General features: G+C 51.0%; 8 protein-coding genes across 8 annotated transcripts; 4 read left to right on the top strand and 4 right to left on the bottom strand.

The window, feature by feature from the left end:
* Positions 1 to 717: 717 nt before the first annotated feature.
* N7510_009152 (uncharacterized protein) lies at positions 718 to 2,523 on the top strand (the record flags this gene model as incomplete). The annotated part of the gene is made up of 1 exon (XM_056981077.1): positions 718 to 2,523. One exon carries the CDS (start codon positions 718 to 720, stop codon positions 2,521 to 2,523), a length of 1,806 nt encoding a protein of 601 aa, XP_056831286.1.
* Positions 2,524 to 3,200: 677 nt separating this feature from the next.
* Positions 3,201 to 5,006, bottom strand: N7510_009151 (MFS transporter; the record flags this gene model as incomplete). Its single annotated transcript, XM_056981076.1, has 3 exons — positions 3,201 to 3,497; positions 3,556 to 4,568; positions 4,622 to 5,006. 3 exons carry the CDS (start codon positions 5,004 to 5,006, stop codon positions 3,201 to 3,203), a joined length of 1,695 nt encoding a protein of 564 aa, XP_056831285.1.
* An 814-nt stretch (positions 5,007 to 5,820) lies between these two features.
* Positions 5,821 to 6,730, top strand: N7510_009150 (putative thiol methyltransferase; the record flags this gene model as incomplete). Its single annotated transcript, XM_056981075.1, has 2 exons — positions 5,821 to 6,321; positions 6,374 to 6,730. The coding sequence occupies 2 exons, from the start codon at positions 5,821 to 5,823 to the stop codon at positions 6,728 to 6,730; spliced, it is 858 nt and encodes a 285-aa protein (XP_056831284.1).
* A 78-nt stretch (positions 6,731 to 6,808) lies between these two features.
* N7510_009149 (deubiquitinase OTU2) lies at positions 6,809 to 7,771 on the bottom strand (the record flags this gene model as incomplete). The annotated part of the gene is made up of 1 exon (XM_056981074.1): positions 6,809 to 7,771. The coding sequence occupies one exon, from the start codon at positions 7,769 to 7,771 to the stop codon at positions 6,809 to 6,811; it is 963 nt and encodes a 320-aa protein (XP_056831283.1).
* Positions 7,772 to 7,985: 214 nt separating this feature from the next.
* Positions 7,986 to 8,937, top strand: N7510_009148 (short chain dehydrogenase/reductase family; the record flags this gene model as incomplete). The annotated part of the gene is made up of 4 exons (XM_056981073.1): positions 7,986 to 8,015; positions 8,072 to 8,306; positions 8,357 to 8,660; positions 8,718 to 8,937. 4 exons carry the CDS (start codon positions 7,986 to 7,988, stop codon positions 8,935 to 8,937), a joined length of 789 nt encoding a protein of 262 aa, XP_056831282.1.
* Positions 8,938 to 9,442: 505 nt separating this feature from the next.
* N7510_009147 (alpha,alpha-trehalase) lies at positions 9,443 to 11,836 on the top strand (the record flags this gene model as incomplete). Its single annotated transcript, XM_056981072.1, has 4 exons — positions 9,443 to 9,565; positions 9,630 to 9,702; positions 9,759 to 11,622; positions 11,683 to 11,836. 4 exons carry the CDS (start codon positions 9,443 to 9,445, stop codon positions 11,834 to 11,836), a joined length of 2,214 nt encoding a protein of 737 aa, XP_056831281.1.
* Positions 11,837 to 12,833: 997 nt separating this feature from the next.
* N7510_009146 (arylsulfotransferase family protein) lies at positions 12,834 to 14,490 on the bottom strand (the record flags this gene model as incomplete). Its single annotated transcript, XM_056981071.1, has 2 exons — positions 12,834 to 13,610; positions 13,657 to 14,490. The coding sequence occupies 2 exons, from the start codon at positions 14,488 to 14,490 to the stop codon at positions 12,834 to 12,836; spliced, it is 1,611 nt and encodes a 536-aa protein (XP_056831280.1).
* A 2,480-nt stretch (positions 14,491 to 16,970) lies between these two features.
* N7510_009145 (alpha/beta fold hydrolase) lies at positions 16,971 to 17,954 on the bottom strand (the record flags this gene model as incomplete). Its single annotated transcript, XM_056981070.1, has 1 exon — positions 16,971 to 17,954. One exon carries the CDS (start codon positions 17,952 to 17,954, stop codon positions 16,971 to 16,973), a length of 984 nt encoding a protein of 327 aa, XP_056831279.1.
* Between the last annotated feature and the right edge of the window lie 2,063 nt (positions 17,955 to 20,017).

Here is a 20,017-nt window from a genome sequence, read left to right as displayed (position 1 = left end):
GCCCTAAAACATGAATCACGGCCACCAACAAAACCCAGAACAAGGTATTTAGCATGTTGTGAATGCGGGGAAAGGATGCTTGGCGGTGTGACAACCGGAGGCTAACTATAACCCAGTGATGTAATTGGTTGCTATAGGATGTAAACGAGGTCTATGAACGGGATCCGCTCGTCGATCTCTCACTAGTACCTCGCTAGTGCGGCTTGGACCCTTGGATGGGGGGTTGACCGAGTGAAATGCCGAGCCCTAGCCCCCGCCCTACCCTCCGCCCTAGCTCGTAGCTGTCAACAAGTTCGCGGGTAACGTTATGTGGAGATTAAATCGTTTTGTGAGGAATTTTATATCGACCTACCATTTTCAAGAGAATCAAGCATATAGAGGTGCTAGAGTGCAGCGCGAGCTGGCTAGTCTCTGCCGTGGCTGACGACAAGACATACATAAGAGTGTCTAGGCTATTAGGGCGGTCATTTCATATCCTTTATCTATAGTAGGCGCTCGCCTCGGCCGGAGCAGTCTCCCAGAATGTTAAATCCAGATGCTTCAGGCGGGGTAAGTTCCGTGCGCGCTATACCTATTGTCTTGGTCCAAGAGCTGCCGGACTGCACAACTAGAAGATCCCTATTACGCCCTTACTATAAAGGCTGCATTCTAGCCATGCGATTGTCTTTGAATAAATCCTGATTCGAAGTGAGTGAAGATAGTAGCTTGTCCGCTATCATGTTGTTTTCGCCAATTATCATTGCCTGCTTGCTAGCTGTAGGAAGCTCAGAAGCATCTCCTGCAAAATCCACGGCCTTGAATGATTCAATTCCCCAGATCCCGGACCATAGCATACTACACAACGTTGCAACCGTTCGCCCGAAAGAGGAACCGAAGCTAACTTCTACCACTACTCAACTGAATGACGAGTCAATCACAACAACATCAATCCCATCGGGATCCTCGCATGTCGAAACATCATCAGCTCCAGAGACAACTCACCATGACGCATCGTCATCCGCCGATTCCTCATCCGAGGCCACACCTGACTCCAACCTATCCGGTACACTTTCTTCGTTGGGGCAGGGCTCTCCGACAGGCTCCAGCGATGGCAGTATCGAAGATCTCGCGTCCGTTGTAAAGGATCTCGAAGAGCTGCTCACAGGTGCTCGTAGCTTGCTGAATCCTGAGCTTCTGAGCCAAGTGACTGATACCTTTAAATTCATCTCAACCGGTTTGGCACCTCCAGTTGATACCGAGCTCAGGCCACTCGTGATCAACGCGAACAAACTCATGACTGATGAGTTTATCGACAAAGTCAACACACTCATTGATAACGCCAACGAACTTTTGACCGGTCAATTCGTCCAAAAGATCGACGCACTGGTTGATCATGCAAACGATCTCTTGACAGTCCAATTCAATAAGAAAGTTGATAGTCTGATTGACAACGCCAACAACCTTCTGACCGTTCAGTTCAGCAAAAATGTGGATGCTCTGGTTCAAAATGCAAACAACCTTTTGACGGTCCAGTTCAATAAGAAGGTTGACTCTCTTATTGACAATGCCAATAGCTTGTTGAGCGACCAAGGCACAAAGGCTATCGAGAGCCTTGTCAACAATGCCAACAGCTTGTTGAGCACCCAGGTGACAAAGGCCATCGAGAGCCTTGTTAACAATGCCAACAATCTGCTGACCCCCGGATTCGTTGATACCACAAGCGGCCTGATCAAAAATGCAGGTCCTCTTGTCACTCAGGCCAATGATCTGCTCTCACCTAGCTTTGTTAAGCAAACTTCGAGTCTCATCGGTGAAGCCAATAGTCTTCTCACACCTAGCTTTGTTAAGCAAACTTTGAGTCTCATCAGTGAAGCCAATGCTCTTCTCACACCTGCTCTATCCAATGCACTCAAACAATTACTTGGAGATATCCTTCCGATGATACCAGAACTAAGGCAATTGATGCCTGAAATCAAAGAATTGTTGACAAAGTCAACTATCCATGAGATTGGGTCTCTTTTGACCAACGCCAACACCTTGCTCAGCCCCGGTTTTGTAAACCAGACATCCAGCTTGATCAACAATGTCGGCGGCCTCCTCACACCCGAAATCGTGAACGGCCTCAGTGGCCTCCTCGACGAAGTGACTCCTATTATTCCTGAGCTCAAACCTTTGATTCCCGAGCTCAGGCCTTTCATCCCGGAGATCAAACAACTGCTTCCTCAGGCGCTTCCTTTCCTGACACCGGCTACTATGGAAGACTTGGGATCTATGCTGATGAATGCCAACACTTTGCTCAGCGCCGACTTTGTCAACCATACATCTACTCTGGTCGGCGACGCAAACGACCTTCTTACGCCTGAGCTTACGAAAAACCTTGGTGGCCTTCTCGATGAAGTGACTCCTCTAATCCCTAAGCTCTACCCCTTGATTCCCGAACTCAAACCACTTCTCAAACCGGATATCATGAAGGAAATTGGGTCTCTCGCTACAGATGCGCTGCCCTTACTCAAAGAAATGGTGAACTCGATGAACTCGCTTTGATGATAATGAAATGTTTTGAAATATCGGATGATGATTTTTACGGATGTGTTAGTTTTGCGATTGCTCCGGTGTCAACTATGACGGCCTTCCTACAGCATATAATCACCCTCAAGCTTGAAGAAGACAGATTCTTGACTTAACACTTACCCACCCCAAATGATAGCTTTTTAAGTTTGTCGATTATTAGATCAGTTTGTCTAGGGGTTGCAGGATCCTCTACCAGGGCCGCTATGTTCTCGAATATAAGATATTAAACAGTTGTCAATAATAATGATGCTCTGGAATATACTTCGCAATGCCCAACGACATACTTCCACTCAGAGAAACAACATTCGAACCTTCATAAAAGATAAAGGGGTGAAAATAATGATTCTATTCATAATGGGTTATCATCCTCGACACGAGCATGTCAAGAACAGCCTTTCCGAGCAGAAGATGCAGAATAATGGACACAACGAGCGAAGTAAGAACTTAGTCGCTCCAGAAAACTCAGAATGAATGCCGCGTGCAGCCAGATATGGATATTGAATGCTCGACACCCTTAACCTTCAACAGGGAGAATATCGGGCCAGTATGACATGACAACCAACGCCAAAAATGATACATACTCCTGCGCAATTGCATGTGTTTCAAAGGGTATGAGCATGAAGCGGATGCAGAAACAAAAAGAGAAAAAATCAACGCATGTGTTCCTCCATTGTCTGCCGCCAGCGGGGTCCGTAGATCCTCATTGCGAGAATAACGGACGAGCTGAGGAAGCTGACAATTCCCAGAATGGTGAAGAGCCACCCGTTGCCGATGGCGCTGATGATCGGGGCCGTGACGAACGAGCCCACACAAGAAAAGATGTTGCGCATGAAGTTGTTGAGCGCCACGCCCTCGGAGGACTTTTTCGGCATGAATTCTGTTAGCATGGTTGTTACCATAGCGAAGATGAGCATGGAGCCCATGCCGAAGAAAAAGTTGGCGATCATCTAGGAGATACATCGTTAGTAGTGACATGACTTGGCGGTGTTGAGCGCTGAAACATACCGGGACGATCCAAATCACACCCTTCTCCGCTGTCCAGCCATACCAGATGAGCGCAGCGGGGTACATAAAAGCGCCGAGCCATGCGTTTTCACGCATGCGGTCCTCCGGCCGATAGATCAGCTTCCCGTACTCGTCATACCGATTTGCTTTCTTGGCTTCTCGCTGCATGATGTTGTCCATCCATTTCCCGCCAAAGATACTGGTGACCATGTAGCCCAACGAGTTGGGGATATAAAGACAGCCGACAATAATAGTCGAGTAGTCGTACGGTGACTTCTCAAATGTATCCTGCACGCTGACGTTCAAGACATAGAGCGAGCCGAAGGTGATACTGGCGTAGTACACTGTCAAGAGCACGGGAATATACTGCAGATAAAGGACGATCTTCAGCGGATCGATAAATATGATTTTCAACAACTTCAACCACCGTGTCGCAGATCGGACAGCCTTGGCGGATGAGACGCGACTGACGGACCGGATAACGGTGGCGCCTTCCTCTTCGTCGGTAGTTTCAGGAAGAACGGGCTTCTGCACTGCCAGTGTTTCCGGGAGAGCGAAGAGGATAAAAACGACCGTAAGAGCTCCGTACGCAGCCAGGAACCACATGGTACTCCTCCATCCCCATCGCTGGGCCAGCGCACCACCAAAGATCGGAGCCAGCAGGGGTCCGCACAGTGGACCGAGATAGAAAATACCCATCGCTCGTCCTCTTTCCCGGGGCTCCCACAGATCAGCGATTGTCCCCGCACCGACAGCTTGGACTGAGGCTGAGGCGCCACCGCTTAGCATACGCAAAACGATGAGCATTGCAATCGAGCTGGAGATGGCGCAGATGCAGTTGAAGATCGTGAAGAGCACGAACGAGACCAAGTAGATCGTGCGTCGGCCGAGTCGCTCGCTGAAGGAGGACCACCATAGCGGAAAGATCGACATGCTGAGCATGTACAGGGAGATTGACAGGTTAGTTATGGTGGTAGTTGTGTTCAGATCATGGGATACTTGGGAGAGCGAAGCTGTCTCGGGGTTAGTTGAATATATACGCCAGCGTCAAGATATCACCACTTACGGAAGAAAATCGAGCTTCCCATCGGCGCCGTGACACCAGCCCAGGCGACAACAAAAGTGATAAACCACTTCTTCTTGCGCGTGTATGTCTTGGGATTCTCCACTTCAGCCAACAAGGTCAACTGCCCAAACAAGCCTCTCCGCTTCAATCGCGAAACCTTGATCGGCGGCCCCAGTTCAGTCAACTGCCGTGTGATCGGCGGTTGTTCCTCATCAGGTCCATCTTTGCCCTCGTCGTCCACCACGCTGGAAGCATTCGATCGCGATTGCCCGTCATGGTCGACTTCCTTTTCTCCTTCATCTGTGGCGCGATCAGCCGTCTCCGCTGCTGGCGAGGGCGAAGCAGAGGTAATGGCGCTGTCTTTCTCTGGATCCTCGGCGCGCATCTTGGCGGATCGGCTTGCCGTGATTTAATCAATCAAGACTTGCCACTGACCAATAACGATATCCGCAGTGGGTGGTATCAATTGCTGTACAGATAAAGTGATACATTGGACACGGAGCGCGATTGTTAAAAGTCGGAATTACGAGCGACGCAGATGTGACGGAAAGAAACCCAGGGCAGGCGCGAGTTTGCGCAGGGAAACCGAGGCGTTTCGGTCCAGAGATGGACTGACGTTGGAAATTTTCCGATTAGTTCTGTAGAAGGTGGTTGCGTTAGAGTAGCATCCGTCGCGGTCAGAATTTTTTTCTCCTTTTGTTCCGACAGATGATGAAAGATTATCGGCAAGATCCAAATCGGAATCGCCGACAACGACCGAGGCCATCATGATCGGTATTAGTAGTATCTCCAGTGTGGATAAAAATCCGCCATTGCGGCGAGAGGGGTTGACGACAAGCTGGTCAACCAGTCATCGCTCAGCAATGGCGTGCCGGTCTTCCGTCGGCAAAAGAGAGGATTGGCCTGTTCTCCACTTTGTGCTGGATGTGTGGTTCATTGCGTATAGTGATGGATAAGCTTATGCGATTAACCTCAACTGGGCTGGGGGTTCTTGGTTTTCTGCAGGGTTAATCGGATCGGATGATCTCATGGCACACGAGCAAGGAGATGGTCGTGCACGAACTGGACGAAGAAATCGCAGCAAGGAGGTCGTGCTTAATAAGCCCTGCGGAATGAAATAAACAGAGGGAGACTGACCGGTCTTCCTTTTTATCATTTCCTCCCGTTGACTACCGAGAACATTACATACCTGCTGCAAGATGAGTGTCCCAACTGCCTCAACCCAAATGGACCTCAAGCAGGTCCAAGCCGTAATGGCCGAGTACCAAGGCGACCGCTATGTCGACGGCTGGGCCGCGCTGTGGAGCAAAGGCGACGGCCTGCCGTGGGACAAAGGTTTCCCCAACCCAGCTCTGGAGGACATCCTCACCCACCGCCAGGGCACCATTGGCGGCCCCGTCACCAAGGATGCCCAAGGCCAGACCTGTCGCCGCAAGGCCCTAGTCCCGGGATGCGGGCGAGGCGTCGATGTGCTTCTGCTCGCTAGCTTTGGGTACGATGCCTACGGCCTAGAGTATAGCTCTGGCGCGGTGGAGGCATGCAAGAAGGAAGAGGCTGACAATGGGAGCTGGTACCGGGTTCGGGATGAGAAAGTTGGCCGCGGCAAAGTTACTTTTGTTCAGGGCGACTTCTTTGATGAGGGTTGGTTGAAGGAGATTGGCATCCCGTTGAACGGGTTTGATCTGGTCTATGACTACACAGTATGAATACTTCCTCTCTATATCGAGTGTTTTGGTCTGACTCTCGATATAGTTCTTTTGCGCCCTGGATCCATCAATGCGACCCAAATGGGCCCACCGACACACCCAGCTGCTGGCGCCTTCGCCCACCGGCAACCTGATCTGCCTCGAGTTTCCTCGCCACAAGGATCCGAAGGAGCCAGGCCCGCCATTTGCCTCGCCCTCAGAGGCATACGTGGCTCATCTGAGCCACCCGGGTGAAGACATCCCCTACGATGCCAAGGGCGTGGTCAAACATGACCCGCTGCGCGAGCCGAGCGAGGGTGGCCTTGAGCGCGTAGCCTACTGGCAGCCGGAGCGCACGCATGTGGTGGGCCAGGGAGAGAATGGCGTGATCTATGACCGAGTATCTATTTGGCGTCGTCGTTAAAACCCAGATCTAGATCTATGTGGTTCTATTTATATCCACTCAAAAGATAGAAAAGCTTCATTGCAAGAAGCTTTCCCCTCAAGACTGCTTCACCAGCGCATTATAATGCTCGCCCAGCCCGTAAGAGTGCCGGTAATATGCCAACCAAACCACCCGCCTCCGCTTCTCCTCTTCATCTAGGCTCTCCCCGTCATCCCCAGACTCAATCTTCTCCATGCGCCCATCACTCTGCACCACATTAATCTCAACTCCATACGCCCTCGCAATGGCCTGCAGCTCTAGCTGTCCCCCCCATTCAGCAGTCAATTTGATTTTCCTCGTGTACGCATCAAGCGGCTCCTCCATAAACGGCTCAAAGTCCTCTTTGTGCTCCTCGATAAAATCCGCCGTCACCGCGCGCACGGCTCTATACCCATCATGCTGTGGCGATACGACAGTCTCGATGCGGGACTGCGTGGTTGGTTTGAGGATGATCCGGCTCGGGTCCGGACGCAAGCCTATCCCGGAGTCGTCGAGCTGTTTCGCGATGGCGGAGTAGAGGCAGTGGCCGTCGGGGGTCACTTCGATTTCTTTGAGGCCGAGCCGCTTGAACACTTTCTCCATGACTTCTTGCTCGTTGCCACGGTAGTTTGTTTGGGTCGCGGCCTCTTCTGCTGCCGCCGCGGAGAGGGCTTCCTGCTCGGCTGCGCGGCGGGCGAGGCGGGCTTTCTGGCGGTTGGGTTTCTTAGCGCTGCGTGTTGCTGTGGAGGAGGGTGGTTCTTCTGATGTTGCGGGTTCGGTGGATGGAGTTGTGTCGGTGGGTGGTTCCTCAGCTGGTCTGTCTTCTAGACTGAGATCCTCGAGGGCCTCGCTAGGGTCCACTGGCTCGCCATTGAGCTCTGCAATCTCGGCCTGTTGTCGCTCGGAGAGCTCGTATTGCATGCGCTCACACTCGTCATTGATGCCTTTGCGGGTCTTTTTGGTAGCGGCCTTTTTCTTCTGCGTGATGCGCCCCTGGAGGTCTTTTTGCTCCTTGCGGTGTTTGGCCTGTAGTTCCTCCATGCTGGTTGATGAACACAACAATCGACCGACTGACCGTCGCGAAACCCCGATCCCGCAGCCCTAACGGGAACCCCAAACGGGCATGGCTCCGGATCAACGATCTTCCCTGAGCCTCGGCCCAGACCGACCAGAAGCTCGGCCGTCGGGTATGTTGCGAGTATGTCTTAAATGGTTGGAGATTCTTCGACTCGCTTGAGATCAGATATTATTCACCATGGATTCGTCAAGTCTGTTCAACGTGCAGGTATGGATTTGCTCGCTCGATTTTGATTTCATGCCCGTACTAACTACCCTCACCAGGGCAAAGTCGTGCTGGTCACTGGCGGCGCCAAAGGCATCGGGCGCATGATCTCGGAGGGCTTCGTGACCAACGGTGCGACGGTGTACATATCCTCGCGCGACGCCAAAGCCTGTGACCAGGCGGTGCAGGAGCTCAATGCCCTGGGCAAGGGTAAAGCACACGCCATCCCCGCCGATTTCTACAAGTACGAGGACGTGAAGAAGTTGGCCGAGGAGCTGGGCAAGCGCGAGAGCAGTAGGCGACCTCTGTCGAAAACCGAAAAGGATAATTTCTAACTATTGCAGAACTGCACGTGCTTGTGAATAACTCCGGCTCCAACTGGGGCGCTCCATATGATGAGTATCCCTCTAGTGCTTTCACTCGCGTGCTCACCCTCAACCTGCACCGCGTCTTCGACCTGACCCAGCTGGTGACACCCCTGTTGGAAAAGGCGTCCGCGCCTACCGACCCGGCGCGCATCATCAACATCGGCAGCATTGACGGGCTGCGCGTGCCCTCGCTCGAGACCTTCGCCTACAGCTCCAGCAAGGCTGGCTTGCACCACCTCAGCCGGACGCTGGCAAACCACCTGGGGAAGCGTAACATCACGTGGGTGTTCTCTCTTTTTTTTCGCCCTTGTCTTACCTACTAAATATATCCTATCAGGTCGAACACCCTGGCCTGTGGGCCCTTTGAAAGCAAAATGATGGCCGCCACGCTCAAGACGTTCGGCGAGTCGATCAAGGCGGGTGTTCCGCTGGGGCGGATTGGGACGCCGCAGGATGTGGCGGGTGCGTGTCTGTTCCTGAGCAGTCGCGCTGGAGCGTATGTGAATGGCGCGACGATTACGGTGGATGGTGGGAGTGCCATTGCGGCCAAGATCTAGACGTATATAATCATCTCGTCCGATGTAAATACCGACCGTGTGCGGAGCATACCGACTAGATCTGGATGTGGCGTTTGTTGCGAAAGAGCGGTCTCGAGAATTTTAGTAAAAGCTTCAGCGCGAACAGAAATCGAATCGGGAAAATACTCGGGGAAATTCTCAGTATCAGCGATAAGCAACAGTGGAGGCAAATGACTTCATTGCCATCGACCCATCCACTTCCATTCCACTCCATTCCACTTCATCCCACTTCACTCATTCTTCACTCTTCACCGATTCAGACCGAGACTAGACCTATCTCATTCCGGAGAACAAGGATCCCCCTAACCCCAACCCGTGGATTTGCTTTCACCTCCTATAAAACGAACCATCCCCCTCAGTCATCTCCGTCGGGCGCCATAAGGCTGTAAACCTTACGTTCCACGCACACAACCTCGCTTCTGGAGCTACACTGACCCCCCCGTGTCGCTGGCACCACCCCCGCCCGTCTTCCGCCTGCTAGACCATGAGCTCGTCAAGCGAGCGCCAGCGCCAATCGTCCATCGACCCCTTCTCCCACCCGGACATCTATTACGGAAATGAGGACTCCCTCGCCAAACTCAGCGGCCGCGGCCGTACACTCTCGGCGGTAAGTAGTCGCCCTTTATTTTTGGTCGGCAGCGGAAAACTCATTCATTTTTGCCGTGTCTTAGAGCTTGAACGACTATAATCGCGAGGATATCCAGGACTTCGTTAGTGCGCTTCCGTCGAGACGCGGTAGCCACGGTACGTTTTGTTCTTGCTTGGGTTTTCGGGGCTGCGCTGACAGTGACGATGCGCAGATGTATCGTCCGGTCGCCCCCGCAGGTTCTTGATCGAGGTCGAGGACACACTGCAGGCTTTGCTGCAGCAGGAAGATACCGATCAGAATATGCAGATCACCATTGAAGATCTCGGGCCCAAGGTGCTGTCGGTCGGAACGGCCGCCTCGTCCGGCATCAACCGCTTCGACGTGCGGGGCACGTACATGTTGTCGAATCTGTTGCAGGAACTGACCATCGCCAAAGACTACGGCCGGAAGCACATCGTCCTCGATGAGGCCCGGCTGAACGAGAACCCCGTCGCGCGGCTCAACCGACTGATCAAGAACTCCTTCTGGAAAGCGCTCACTCGGCGCATCGACGGCTCCAATATCGAAGTGGCCGGTCGGGATCCCAAGGACTGGACCGATGACCCCCGGCCCCGGATCTACATCCCGCCTGGTGCTCCGATGCAATTCGAATACTACACGCGCATCGCCAAGGAACATCCGGAGCTGCGTCTGGATGTGCAGATGCTGGAAGCGAATATCACTCCACAGTATGTGGCACACCTGAACGATAAGCCGGGTCTGCTGGCGCTGGCTATGCAGAAGAAAGCCAATGATGCCACCATGGAAACGGACTTGATTGGTGTGCCTTTCGTGGTGCCCGGTGGTCGGTTCAACGAGCTGTACGGATGGGACAGCTACATGGAGTCCCTGGGATTGCTGGTCAGCGACCGTGTCGACCTGGCCAAGGGCATGGTGATCAACTTTTGCTTCTGCATCAAGCACTACGGCAAGATCCTCAACGCCAATCGCTCCTACTATCTCACTCGTTCCCAGCCGCCTTTCCTCACCGACATGGCGCTGCGGGTATACGAGAAGATCAAGAACGAACCCGACGCGAAGGAGTTCCTCCGCAATGCGGTCCTCGCCGCTATCAAAGAGTACTACAGTGTCTGGGTTTCAGAGCCTCGCTTGGACCCGGCCACCGGTCTCTCACGGTATCGCCCAGAGGGCTTTGGCGTGCCGCCCGAGACGGAGCCGACTCATTTCACACACATCCTCACGCCGTATGCAGAGAAACACGGCATGGCTTTCAAGGAATTTGTGCGGGCATACAACACCGGTGCCGTGAAGGAGCCGGAGCTGGACGAGTATTTCTTGCACGACCGAGCCGTGCGTGAGTCCGGCCACGACACCAGCTACCGACTGGAACGCGTGTGTGCAAACCTTGCCACCGTGGATCTCAACTCCCTGCTATACAAGTACGAAGTCGACATTGCCCGAATCATCCGCATCCACTTCAAAGACCGCCTCGAGATTCCCGAGGAATTCCGCACAGAGACAACTCAAAACATCGAAACCGAGTCCTCATCCGTCTGGGACCGGCGCGCCCGCCGACGCAAGCAAGCTATGGATAAGCTCCTCTGGTCCGAGGAGAATGGAATGTACTTCGACTATGACACCGTCAAGCGCGAGCGCACAAACTACGAGACGGCCACGACCTTCTGGGCGATGTGGGCGGGACTCGCGTCGCCAGCCCAAGCCGCAAAGATGGTCGAGAAGGCCCTCCCCCGGTTCGAGGCGTATGGCGGACTCGTCTCGGGAACAGAGGAGTCGCGCGGTGCAGTGAGCCTGGAGCGTCCGAATCGCCAGTGGGACTATCCGTACGGCTGGGCGCCGCAGCAGATGCTGGCGTGGACGGGCTTTTTGCGCTATGGATACCAGGAGGAGGCGGAGCGACTGGCCTACAAGTGGTTGTACATGATCACGAAAGCGTTTGTGGATTTCAACGGCGTGGTCGTGGAGAAATATGACGTTACGCGCCCGATTGATCCGCACCGCGTTACTGCCGAATATGGGAACCAGGGAACGGATTTCAAGGGTGCGCCGCGTGAAGGGTGAGTCTTTTTTTCCTGATCGCTATCTTTTTCCGGATTTAACTAACAAATACATCATAGCTTCGGCTGGGTTAACGCCAGCTACGTCTACGGTCTCGAGATCCTGAACGCGCACATGCGGCGCGCGTTGGGAGCTATCACGCCCTACGAGACGTATCACAAGGCAGTCGTCGCGCAAGATGAAGCGAATGCCGTACAAGATGAAGCCTATTGACCTACTGGTTTTGGTTTGGTGCTTTTGTTTGTTTGTTCTTGAAAGACGGCCTGGCGTAGCTTTAGAAAGAAGAGGTTGATGTGTTTGATCATACTTTACAAAATGCGAAAAATTACAATGGAGGCTTGCATCTAGATAGCCAAGAGGCTGGAAAATTTGGATTGTTTTGTTATTATTCCTTGGGACTACTGAAACTACTGCCGTTGCACTTCTGGATTATACTTTTGTTTAAAAGAATGAGCTGTCCGTTCAGCAAGAGATCCTTGCAAGCGCTACGTGCACTGCTTAGTATGTACACACACAATACACGTCGCTCTCAAGCGGTGTCAGCTGCTCCCTCCGGGCTTGGCCAATTTGATCAAGGCCTCCCCCCATTAAGAGCGAAGTTTTGCCTAGGCAGACTTGTCTAAACTTGTCCCCTTGGCCTCCTACAGTGGACCAGGCATATTAGGTAAAAAATAATAATAATCTACTAATGGGAGCAATCGAGGCAGCACCTTGTGCGAGGCTGAAGGTACTTCACCAACCTCATGTTTCTTTTCTGCTTTGTAGCACTGCCAATGACGGGAGTGGGGCCAAAGATAAAATTAGATATAGACTCGAGACCCTGCAGGACGCTTAAGTTAATTATTCATTATTGCGGGTATTTTGCAGGGGTCATAATTGCTCATGTCTCATGTGTTCATTTCCTCCCATCGTAGTCTTCGCTTTAATAGTTTCTTTTCTCGTCGCTCAGGCCCCCCACGAGAAATGTTCACGGAGGGCCTTGACACACTCTGTATTGATACCACAGCACCTGACTTTCGGTTATGCGTGCGGCGTGTCGTCAGTAAGGACAGGGGTAGTAATAAGGAAATTGAGAAACCGATGGAATTCCTGGTATCACGACGCTCAGAGATGGTATGTTTATATGTACAACTGCCAACCAAAGTAATATATCCCACATCAAGTAAACGCCAATATGCAAGCCAAATCTAGCAGTTGCGTTGCTCAAAAATTAGTTCATCCTCCTCAATGAATGCCGTAGAGACCTCGATGACTGGCCATTTTTGCCCTCAAATCCCCCAGGGACCACGATGACTTCCGAGACACCGAGGGACTTGTCGCCCTGCAAAGCCTCAACAATCAGGAATTTAGCATTCGGATCACGTAGATCGGCACTCGTTTCAAAGCCGGTCCGGCGGTGGTTATCCAGCAGAGTCCCCTGCTCGATAGTAGACGCGAAATCGGGCACGGAGTAGACGTTCCAGTTGTCGTACTCGGTGCAACCATTCCAGCTCATGTACACGTATATATCGCTCGTGTATTCGGAAAGATATTTGGCCACGGCGACGGGCGGGTAGTGCGGAATTGCATGCCAGGGGTACTTGAATGTACGGTACGCCTGCGCATGGCCGGAGTAGCCAAACTGGCCGGTCATCACGATGTTCCCATCACCGTCAAATTCCCTAAATTTAGGGAAAGAGCCATAACTTGCAAGCATGTGGGCTGTGTTGTTGTAGTCTAGCAGCTGGAGACTGCCTTGAGTCTTAGCTTCAGCAGGATCATGGTCGTGCGAATTGACGTGGCGGAATATACTCCCCGTCATCTTTTTTAGGTCGACGTGGATGGCGACGCCGGTTGATTCGTGCGTGGCGGTCAAGTCTCGAACGGGAACGTCGTTGTCGAATACCGTAATCACCATGCTGTCATCGGTCTCATTATACACGCGCATGTCGTGCTGCCAGGCGAAGTGGGCGTCGTTGGGGATATCACCTTCATTGCCATCGGCACCCTTCAAGGCGGTTAGCCACGTCGTTGATTAGAAAGAGATGACTCACCGAAAGCATCCAGCGCTTAGTTCCGTCGCGGTTTAGGTACAGCGCGGAGAAGAAGTAGCGAACGGAGACCAGGTAGCCGTGGTTGGTGTACTGAATGGAGTTGATGTGGTAGGCGTCCCATGGCCTCATCTGCGACCTACCATGTTCACCATTTGGCCCCATGTCTAATTTAGATTTTCCTAGGGGCAGGAAATCCCGGTGGTCATATGCGCTCCAGCTGAACAGGATCTCATTGGTTTTGATATCGATCTCATAGAATAGACAGTCGATAATCCAAGCTCCCGGGTAGCCCTCTGGCCGCATGCTAGTGTCGCCCTGCGTGAGGTTGATAGCAGAGATAATCATATTGCCTTCGGGTGTAATAAGATGCTCATGGACGTCGACATAGGTCTCTCGCTTCTTCCCATCTTTCGTCACGAATCCTTGGTCTGGGAGGGTGATGACATGGATCTCCTTGTACGAATTGTCGAGGATGTGGACGCGACCATATCCATAGCCTAGCATGTTGGTCTCGCCATCCCAGTACGTAATGACGTCCTCGCCGAAGAGCTTCTGCATCTTGAAATCCATGGTCTTCCTCCGCACGCCTTGCCATATCATCTCGCCATCGTTGTCGTATATAGTCGGGGCTTGACCTGTGTCGGTCTCGATATTCGTTCGGACATTGATGAAGATGCTGTCCGGGTTGTAATTCCCCGTCTTGCCCAGCATAAGGTGAGGAGGGGACCATGTCCCTGTCTCAAAGTGTTGGGCTGGCCAATCTGGTCCACCATGGAGCGCAAGGCCGCCAAGGGAGGACAGGAGTAGTCCAGATAGATATACGAGAGGGCGCATGTTGAAGACGGTATGGGTGTGTCGCTTGGCTTGAAAGGAAAAAGGAACCAGAAAGAAAGAAAATGGAAGCCACGTCCGGCCTCAGGAGGATTGAGGAGATTGAGTATGTAGCATCCAAATTAGTAGTATTTGAAGTTTCGTATAAGACACGAGCGAGTCATGTCCTTTTTGAGAGAGTTTTGTTTTTTTTGGAAAGCGAGTTTATTACATTATGACAATAATCAATGATACGCTTGCTCCCCAAATTAGCAAGGCAGATACAGTTTGACGGCAATACATACTAAATACTAGGCAAGGCTGAAGATCCACAGGTGGAGGCCGGGCCGCCTCAAGACACAGCCCACGAGACTCGTATTCACAACTGTTCATACAAAGCCAGTTCGATAAGGTCCCGAAATCATTAGATTTGGTAAACTAGAAAAATTAAAATAAACAAAATTGAGAGCCTCGTGCAGACTGGCGCTATAACCTGTCGGCCGAAGCAGTCGAGGTCCTAATCCAACTCAATAATCAAAGCAGACTGCCCAGAAATGGGTGGCGAAAGGCTTCCCAATATTTAGTTAGAATCTACGATATCACACACAACAGTGGTCTGAAGCGGGGATGTCCCTCAGTATCTCGAATGCTACCTAATCATTGGGGGCCGTTGGCCTTGGCAGGACACGCCCCCTGTACGGGTACATTTACGAGTACGAGTCGGATCTTCAACTTACCTAAGTGGTGTTCTCCAATCCTAGTCGATACTACATTACTTTACGGCCACGGCCAGTACATGAACATAGATGGCGCGGCTTGGCACGGCACTAATTGCTCGCGAAAAGGGGAGGACCGTCGGATTTAGTTGGTGATTTGCTCTGGTTGTATCAGGCCCGATGCGACGCCACATCCTTCTAATTTTTGATTTGGGAGATTCACTGGCTGATCTCCGTAAGGTTCCGTACTGTACCTGGAAATAGCTGTGATGATGGCTTGTGTGACGACTCACCTAGCAGGCTGCCAAAATTGACACTCTGCAGTGGTTAGGGGGAATTTCCTGGTCGAAAAAGGAGTTTGGCTTTGCCATTATTATTGACCGTTTTTGGACAGCGCTCTGATTCTTCGGGCTATTTGGGACCACCGTCAATTATGTGCTAGTGGGCTAGCGGTGACTAGTAACGGCTGAGCCACTCTGGCTTTCTTCGTTGGGGGCCGCCTCAATCAACACATACATCGAGGCTTTCTACCAGTGACATCACAACCCGTCAAGAAATATGTTCATATCTATGAACTTGCTTTTGAATCTTCTGTCGAATTGATTGATAATCTTTGTATATAGCAGCTGACAAGGTTTGGCTTTTTTAAAGTTGATACAATCTCGAAGGCAACAAATTAGGGCCGATGGTGTGATTTAAGGTTGAACACCCATAGGAAAGATTTGGAGTGAGTACATTTGACCGGCCGTTCTGCGTGCCCTTCACTGTAAGATATTAATAGGCCAGTTCTGCATCCGGCCATTGACAGTAAACTTCTGTTTCGAACAAACGCTGTCAATAAGCTTTTTCAAAATGCACCAGAGAAACAGAGACACTTAGTTAAAAAGACCCGGTAAAATCTAAATGAATATGTATCTTTTAGTTTTTGGCACCCCGTCCTTATACAGAAGTAAATAAGCTCTTTGCCTGTCAGTAACTCGAACAATATCCCTTAAAACTATCATGTTGTATAGCCAGCGTCTTAATTTCGGTTTGGATTCTGGATGAAAGACACCAATAACACATCAATAGGGGGGCAGTTTATAAGGATAGGGTAAAGGTAAGGTGCTCACACCTCGGCGGCTAAAGTCAACATACCATTTGGTATGCCATTCCCATTCTGCCTAACCACCATGCTGGGCATATGCCGCAGCGACTAGAGCTTATTATTAGGTAAAGCCTTCGGGGAAACGAGGGCCATTAAACACCAAGTAATACTAAAAGAACAACCAGATAGGAGAAGAGCCTAGCGATTTCTAGCCTTCGGATGTGAATGATATCTAATTGCAAGGCCGAGGCTTCGGCGCGTTTTGTCAATCCATACTCTATTATTGCCTTTCTATCTCCTGCAATATTGAAACAGAACTATGTCTTGATTCCTTACTTTTCAATCCTCGACAAAAGATAAGCGGGAAATGCAGATCCAATATAGATTTTTTACCTTTGCCTTGCTTGACATAGCCTGTTTGGGTACGTCTCTGGAAACGTTGGCTAGCAGGAAAGTCTATTTGTCTCTGTATTCCTCAAATCAAAATAGGGTTCATATATGACTCGGCTCAAGATGGTTGTATAATGCTCAACAAGACCGCCGACGTTAGTTTCAATTCTATCCTAAGTCAAGGGTGTCATTGCGAAAATATCCAACTCCATATCAATGCACACCGCACCCAAGCCAACCATCTCCTAAGAAACTGTAACCTTGTTGAGTAGCTATAGTATATTAAGCTTACTTACTAGCCACCTTGGCTCCTAGAAAGTGTTCCAGAAATCCTCAATCAGTCGGGCGACATTCGGCACTCTTTCTCTTACAACCCCATGTCCCACCTGTGGAACGATAAAAACATTCGGCATCCCGACTTGATGTAAGTCCTGCACACTGCACACGTCGTCCAGCTCTCCGAGGATGCAAATACCCTTTATGCCGCTTGATGATGCTTTGGCAAATTCAGCATGTTTATCTAGAACCCCACCATCTCTGAAAATGCCCACTACGCTTGCCATGTGCCCTTCATGCTGCCTCATTTGCCATTCTCGAACTGCCTCCGCAACTACTTCGCCTCGTCCCACTCTCTCCTTCCAATCTGGAGGGACAATTAAATGGCCTCCCTCCAGCAGCTCCAATATCCACGCTCGCGCCCGCTCCTCCAATCCCTCACCGCCGTGCAAGTAACTCCTCTGCAACTCGGTATACTGTGTTGCCTGCATAAGACCTGCGGGCGCAACCAGCACCATGGACGCGACACGTTCCGGGTGTGCGGCCGCGAAAGTCGCCGTTAGAGACCCGCCAAACGAATAACCGACGAAATGGGCATCTTTCCACCCAAGCTGCTCCATCAAGGTCTCTAGCAACTCATGAAAGAGCGCCGGGTCGTGCACCGCAAACGGTGTGTCCGTGAGCCCATGGCCCCACAGATCAACAAGTATACATTGAGCATATGGAAAGCGCGAAGACAGCGTGCTTGCCAGTGGCTGCAGGCCAATTGCGGGCGTCTGGATGCCGTGCACGAAAAGCACACGGGAAATCGGCCTTGTGCGATCTGTGGGTGCGAGGGACGGCGGGGACAGCTCGTAATATGCGACTCTGCCGTTTCGCGTCCGCAGATATGATGCTCGTGGGAGCAGGTTACCAAAAGTTGCGACGAAGGCGGTTTCAGACGGAGCTTGGATTGTGCGCTGCGCATCGCCGGACTTCACCGTCCCAGGACGAGGTAGCACGATCGAAGTGTTTGACATCTCATTCATAAATGTAAGATGATGGGATTCAGGTCACTTTGGCGAACTGAGTTGCTTACGAGAGTGAAAAGAAACTAGTAAGAGCTCGCCAAGATTTCCTCTCTGTTTTGGAAACCCCGCCTAGAACATTCTACCGAAATTTATGGAGACTGAAAGTAACCTACAGTGATACGATATAAATAAACAGCGTTGTTTGTAGAGTAATTGAATACCAATTAGGGCGGTTTAGGATACGGGTTGGGAAATAATTTGTGAGCGTACGAAGAGTGTGGGTTTCGACTCCGACTGTACAGTAATGTTCCAACTTTGGCGTTGATATCGATACTTCAGACTAGGTAGCATCTGTACCACCTTTTCATAAGCCTCGAAGATGCAGCGTTGAGAGATTGATAAAGTATTTACCTCTATAATCACTTGAAGTGCACCCAGTTTTCTCCCTAGCGCCTTGATAGTGGGACTAAGGATCAATTCGCAAGTGATTTATGGTGAAGCTGGTTTTGCACTTGCCTGTACCAGAAGGTCACGTTGATGCTCCTTTCTGGAATGCACGAAAGCCAGTTGGTGAAGCGATTTTACCTACGAATTACGACCTTTAATCATACTAATTAATATAGAAACACAGGGCACAGCACTACCACCGTTAAGACGTTCGTAAGCTCGATGTGTTGTTTACATTCGACTATCCCCGCATATACCCCTCACAAGCCCCCAAGCACAGCGAAAATAACCCGGCACCAAAGCTCCGAGCGTCAAAGCGGCTCGGTCAAGATCCGAAAACTCAAGACTAGGGATGCCGACTGTCGGAGATGCCAGAGCAAGGGGCCGCTCACGCAGAATGACAGCCATCGACAATAACACGGGTGTGGGGGAGCGAAGGACCCTAGTTCTCCCGAGGTCTGTTCTCGTGGCTGTACAGCCACCGCTTTTGCAGATCAAAAGTGTTTTACATTATTATTACTGCGGTATAGTTACAGCTATCGATTGCAGGACTGGCGTGAGCCGACCAAATTCAAAAGTCTGCGTTCCTACCCAACCCCTACATCCTATCTGCATGGAGGTTTGAAGTGACAGAGCGGTGGTTTGTCACAACACTATGTTCATAACCTACTCATATACCATAGCTTCACTTTCTGCCACTAGAGCTTTGCTGACACTCACAGACAAACTGTGGAGGCACAGGTGAGTCAGCAGGTCGTTAAGCCGAGGTCCAACGAGCTCTGCGACTTTGAGTCATTTTAGGACGTGATCACCTATCGGGCAGTGGATAGTCTAGAGCCGGGTTGAGGCATGTGCCGTGTTATTGATGGCGTCAGATTCTCCGGAAGAAATTTTGTGGGTTTTACAGTGTTTTGTGTTCAAAAATGAAGCAGAACTGCGCATCGTCGGTATAGATGCATTCTTTATATCCCATGCGCCCTCTAGTTTCTGTGTGATAGACTCTAGGGATGGTATTACCCACAGTAATCTATCCACCATCCCTTTGATCCAAATAGATGGCGCATCTGCCCTAGTATGCTCGACTAAAATACTCAAACAACTCAGATGTGGTGGGGACTATGAGTACCGGGGCATGACATAACGGTATCGATGACTCAGGCATCAATAAATTTTCTTTCCTGCTAGAGAAGAGTCTCTCTCGAGAGAATCAATAATTAAACTAGGAGGCTATTCTCATGTACATATGTATTTTCTCCAGCAAAGTAAAACAAAGCGATACTAATATATGAGTGCAATGCGACGCTATCTTCGTCGACTACCACTCGCACGTGAAAGGCAAAATCTTGTCATGTATTGTCACCCGCACATGCTTTTGTCGACGTCATCCGATCTCCGGCACTTTCCTCACTCTCGTTTGCAGAATTTAAAGACAGAGAAGTCTAGAAGAGAAGATAGTATATGGGATATACCGATATTTATTCTGTCTCTCAATGCTGAAATCGCCAAATAAGAGTAGTAGCAAATATAATATAACCCAGAATCGCCGAGCAGAGGGCCCATTCGACCGAGGATCCAGAGAGCCTGGATCCTGTCTTCCGAACCGCACCCGCATTCCGCCTTTCGGC

Source organism: Penicillium lagena, assembly GCF_028827675.1.
Source record: "Penicillium lagena strain IBT 129212 chromosome Unknown utg000006l_segment0_segment0, whole genome shotgun sequence".
In the NCBI taxonomy this organism is placed as follows: domain Eukaryota; kingdom Fungi; phylum Ascomycota; class Eurotiomycetes; order Eurotiales; family Aspergillaceae; genus Penicillium; species Penicillium lagena.
Note: the sequence above shows the minus strand (reverse complement) of the source record. Positions and strands in the feature narration are given on the sequence as shown.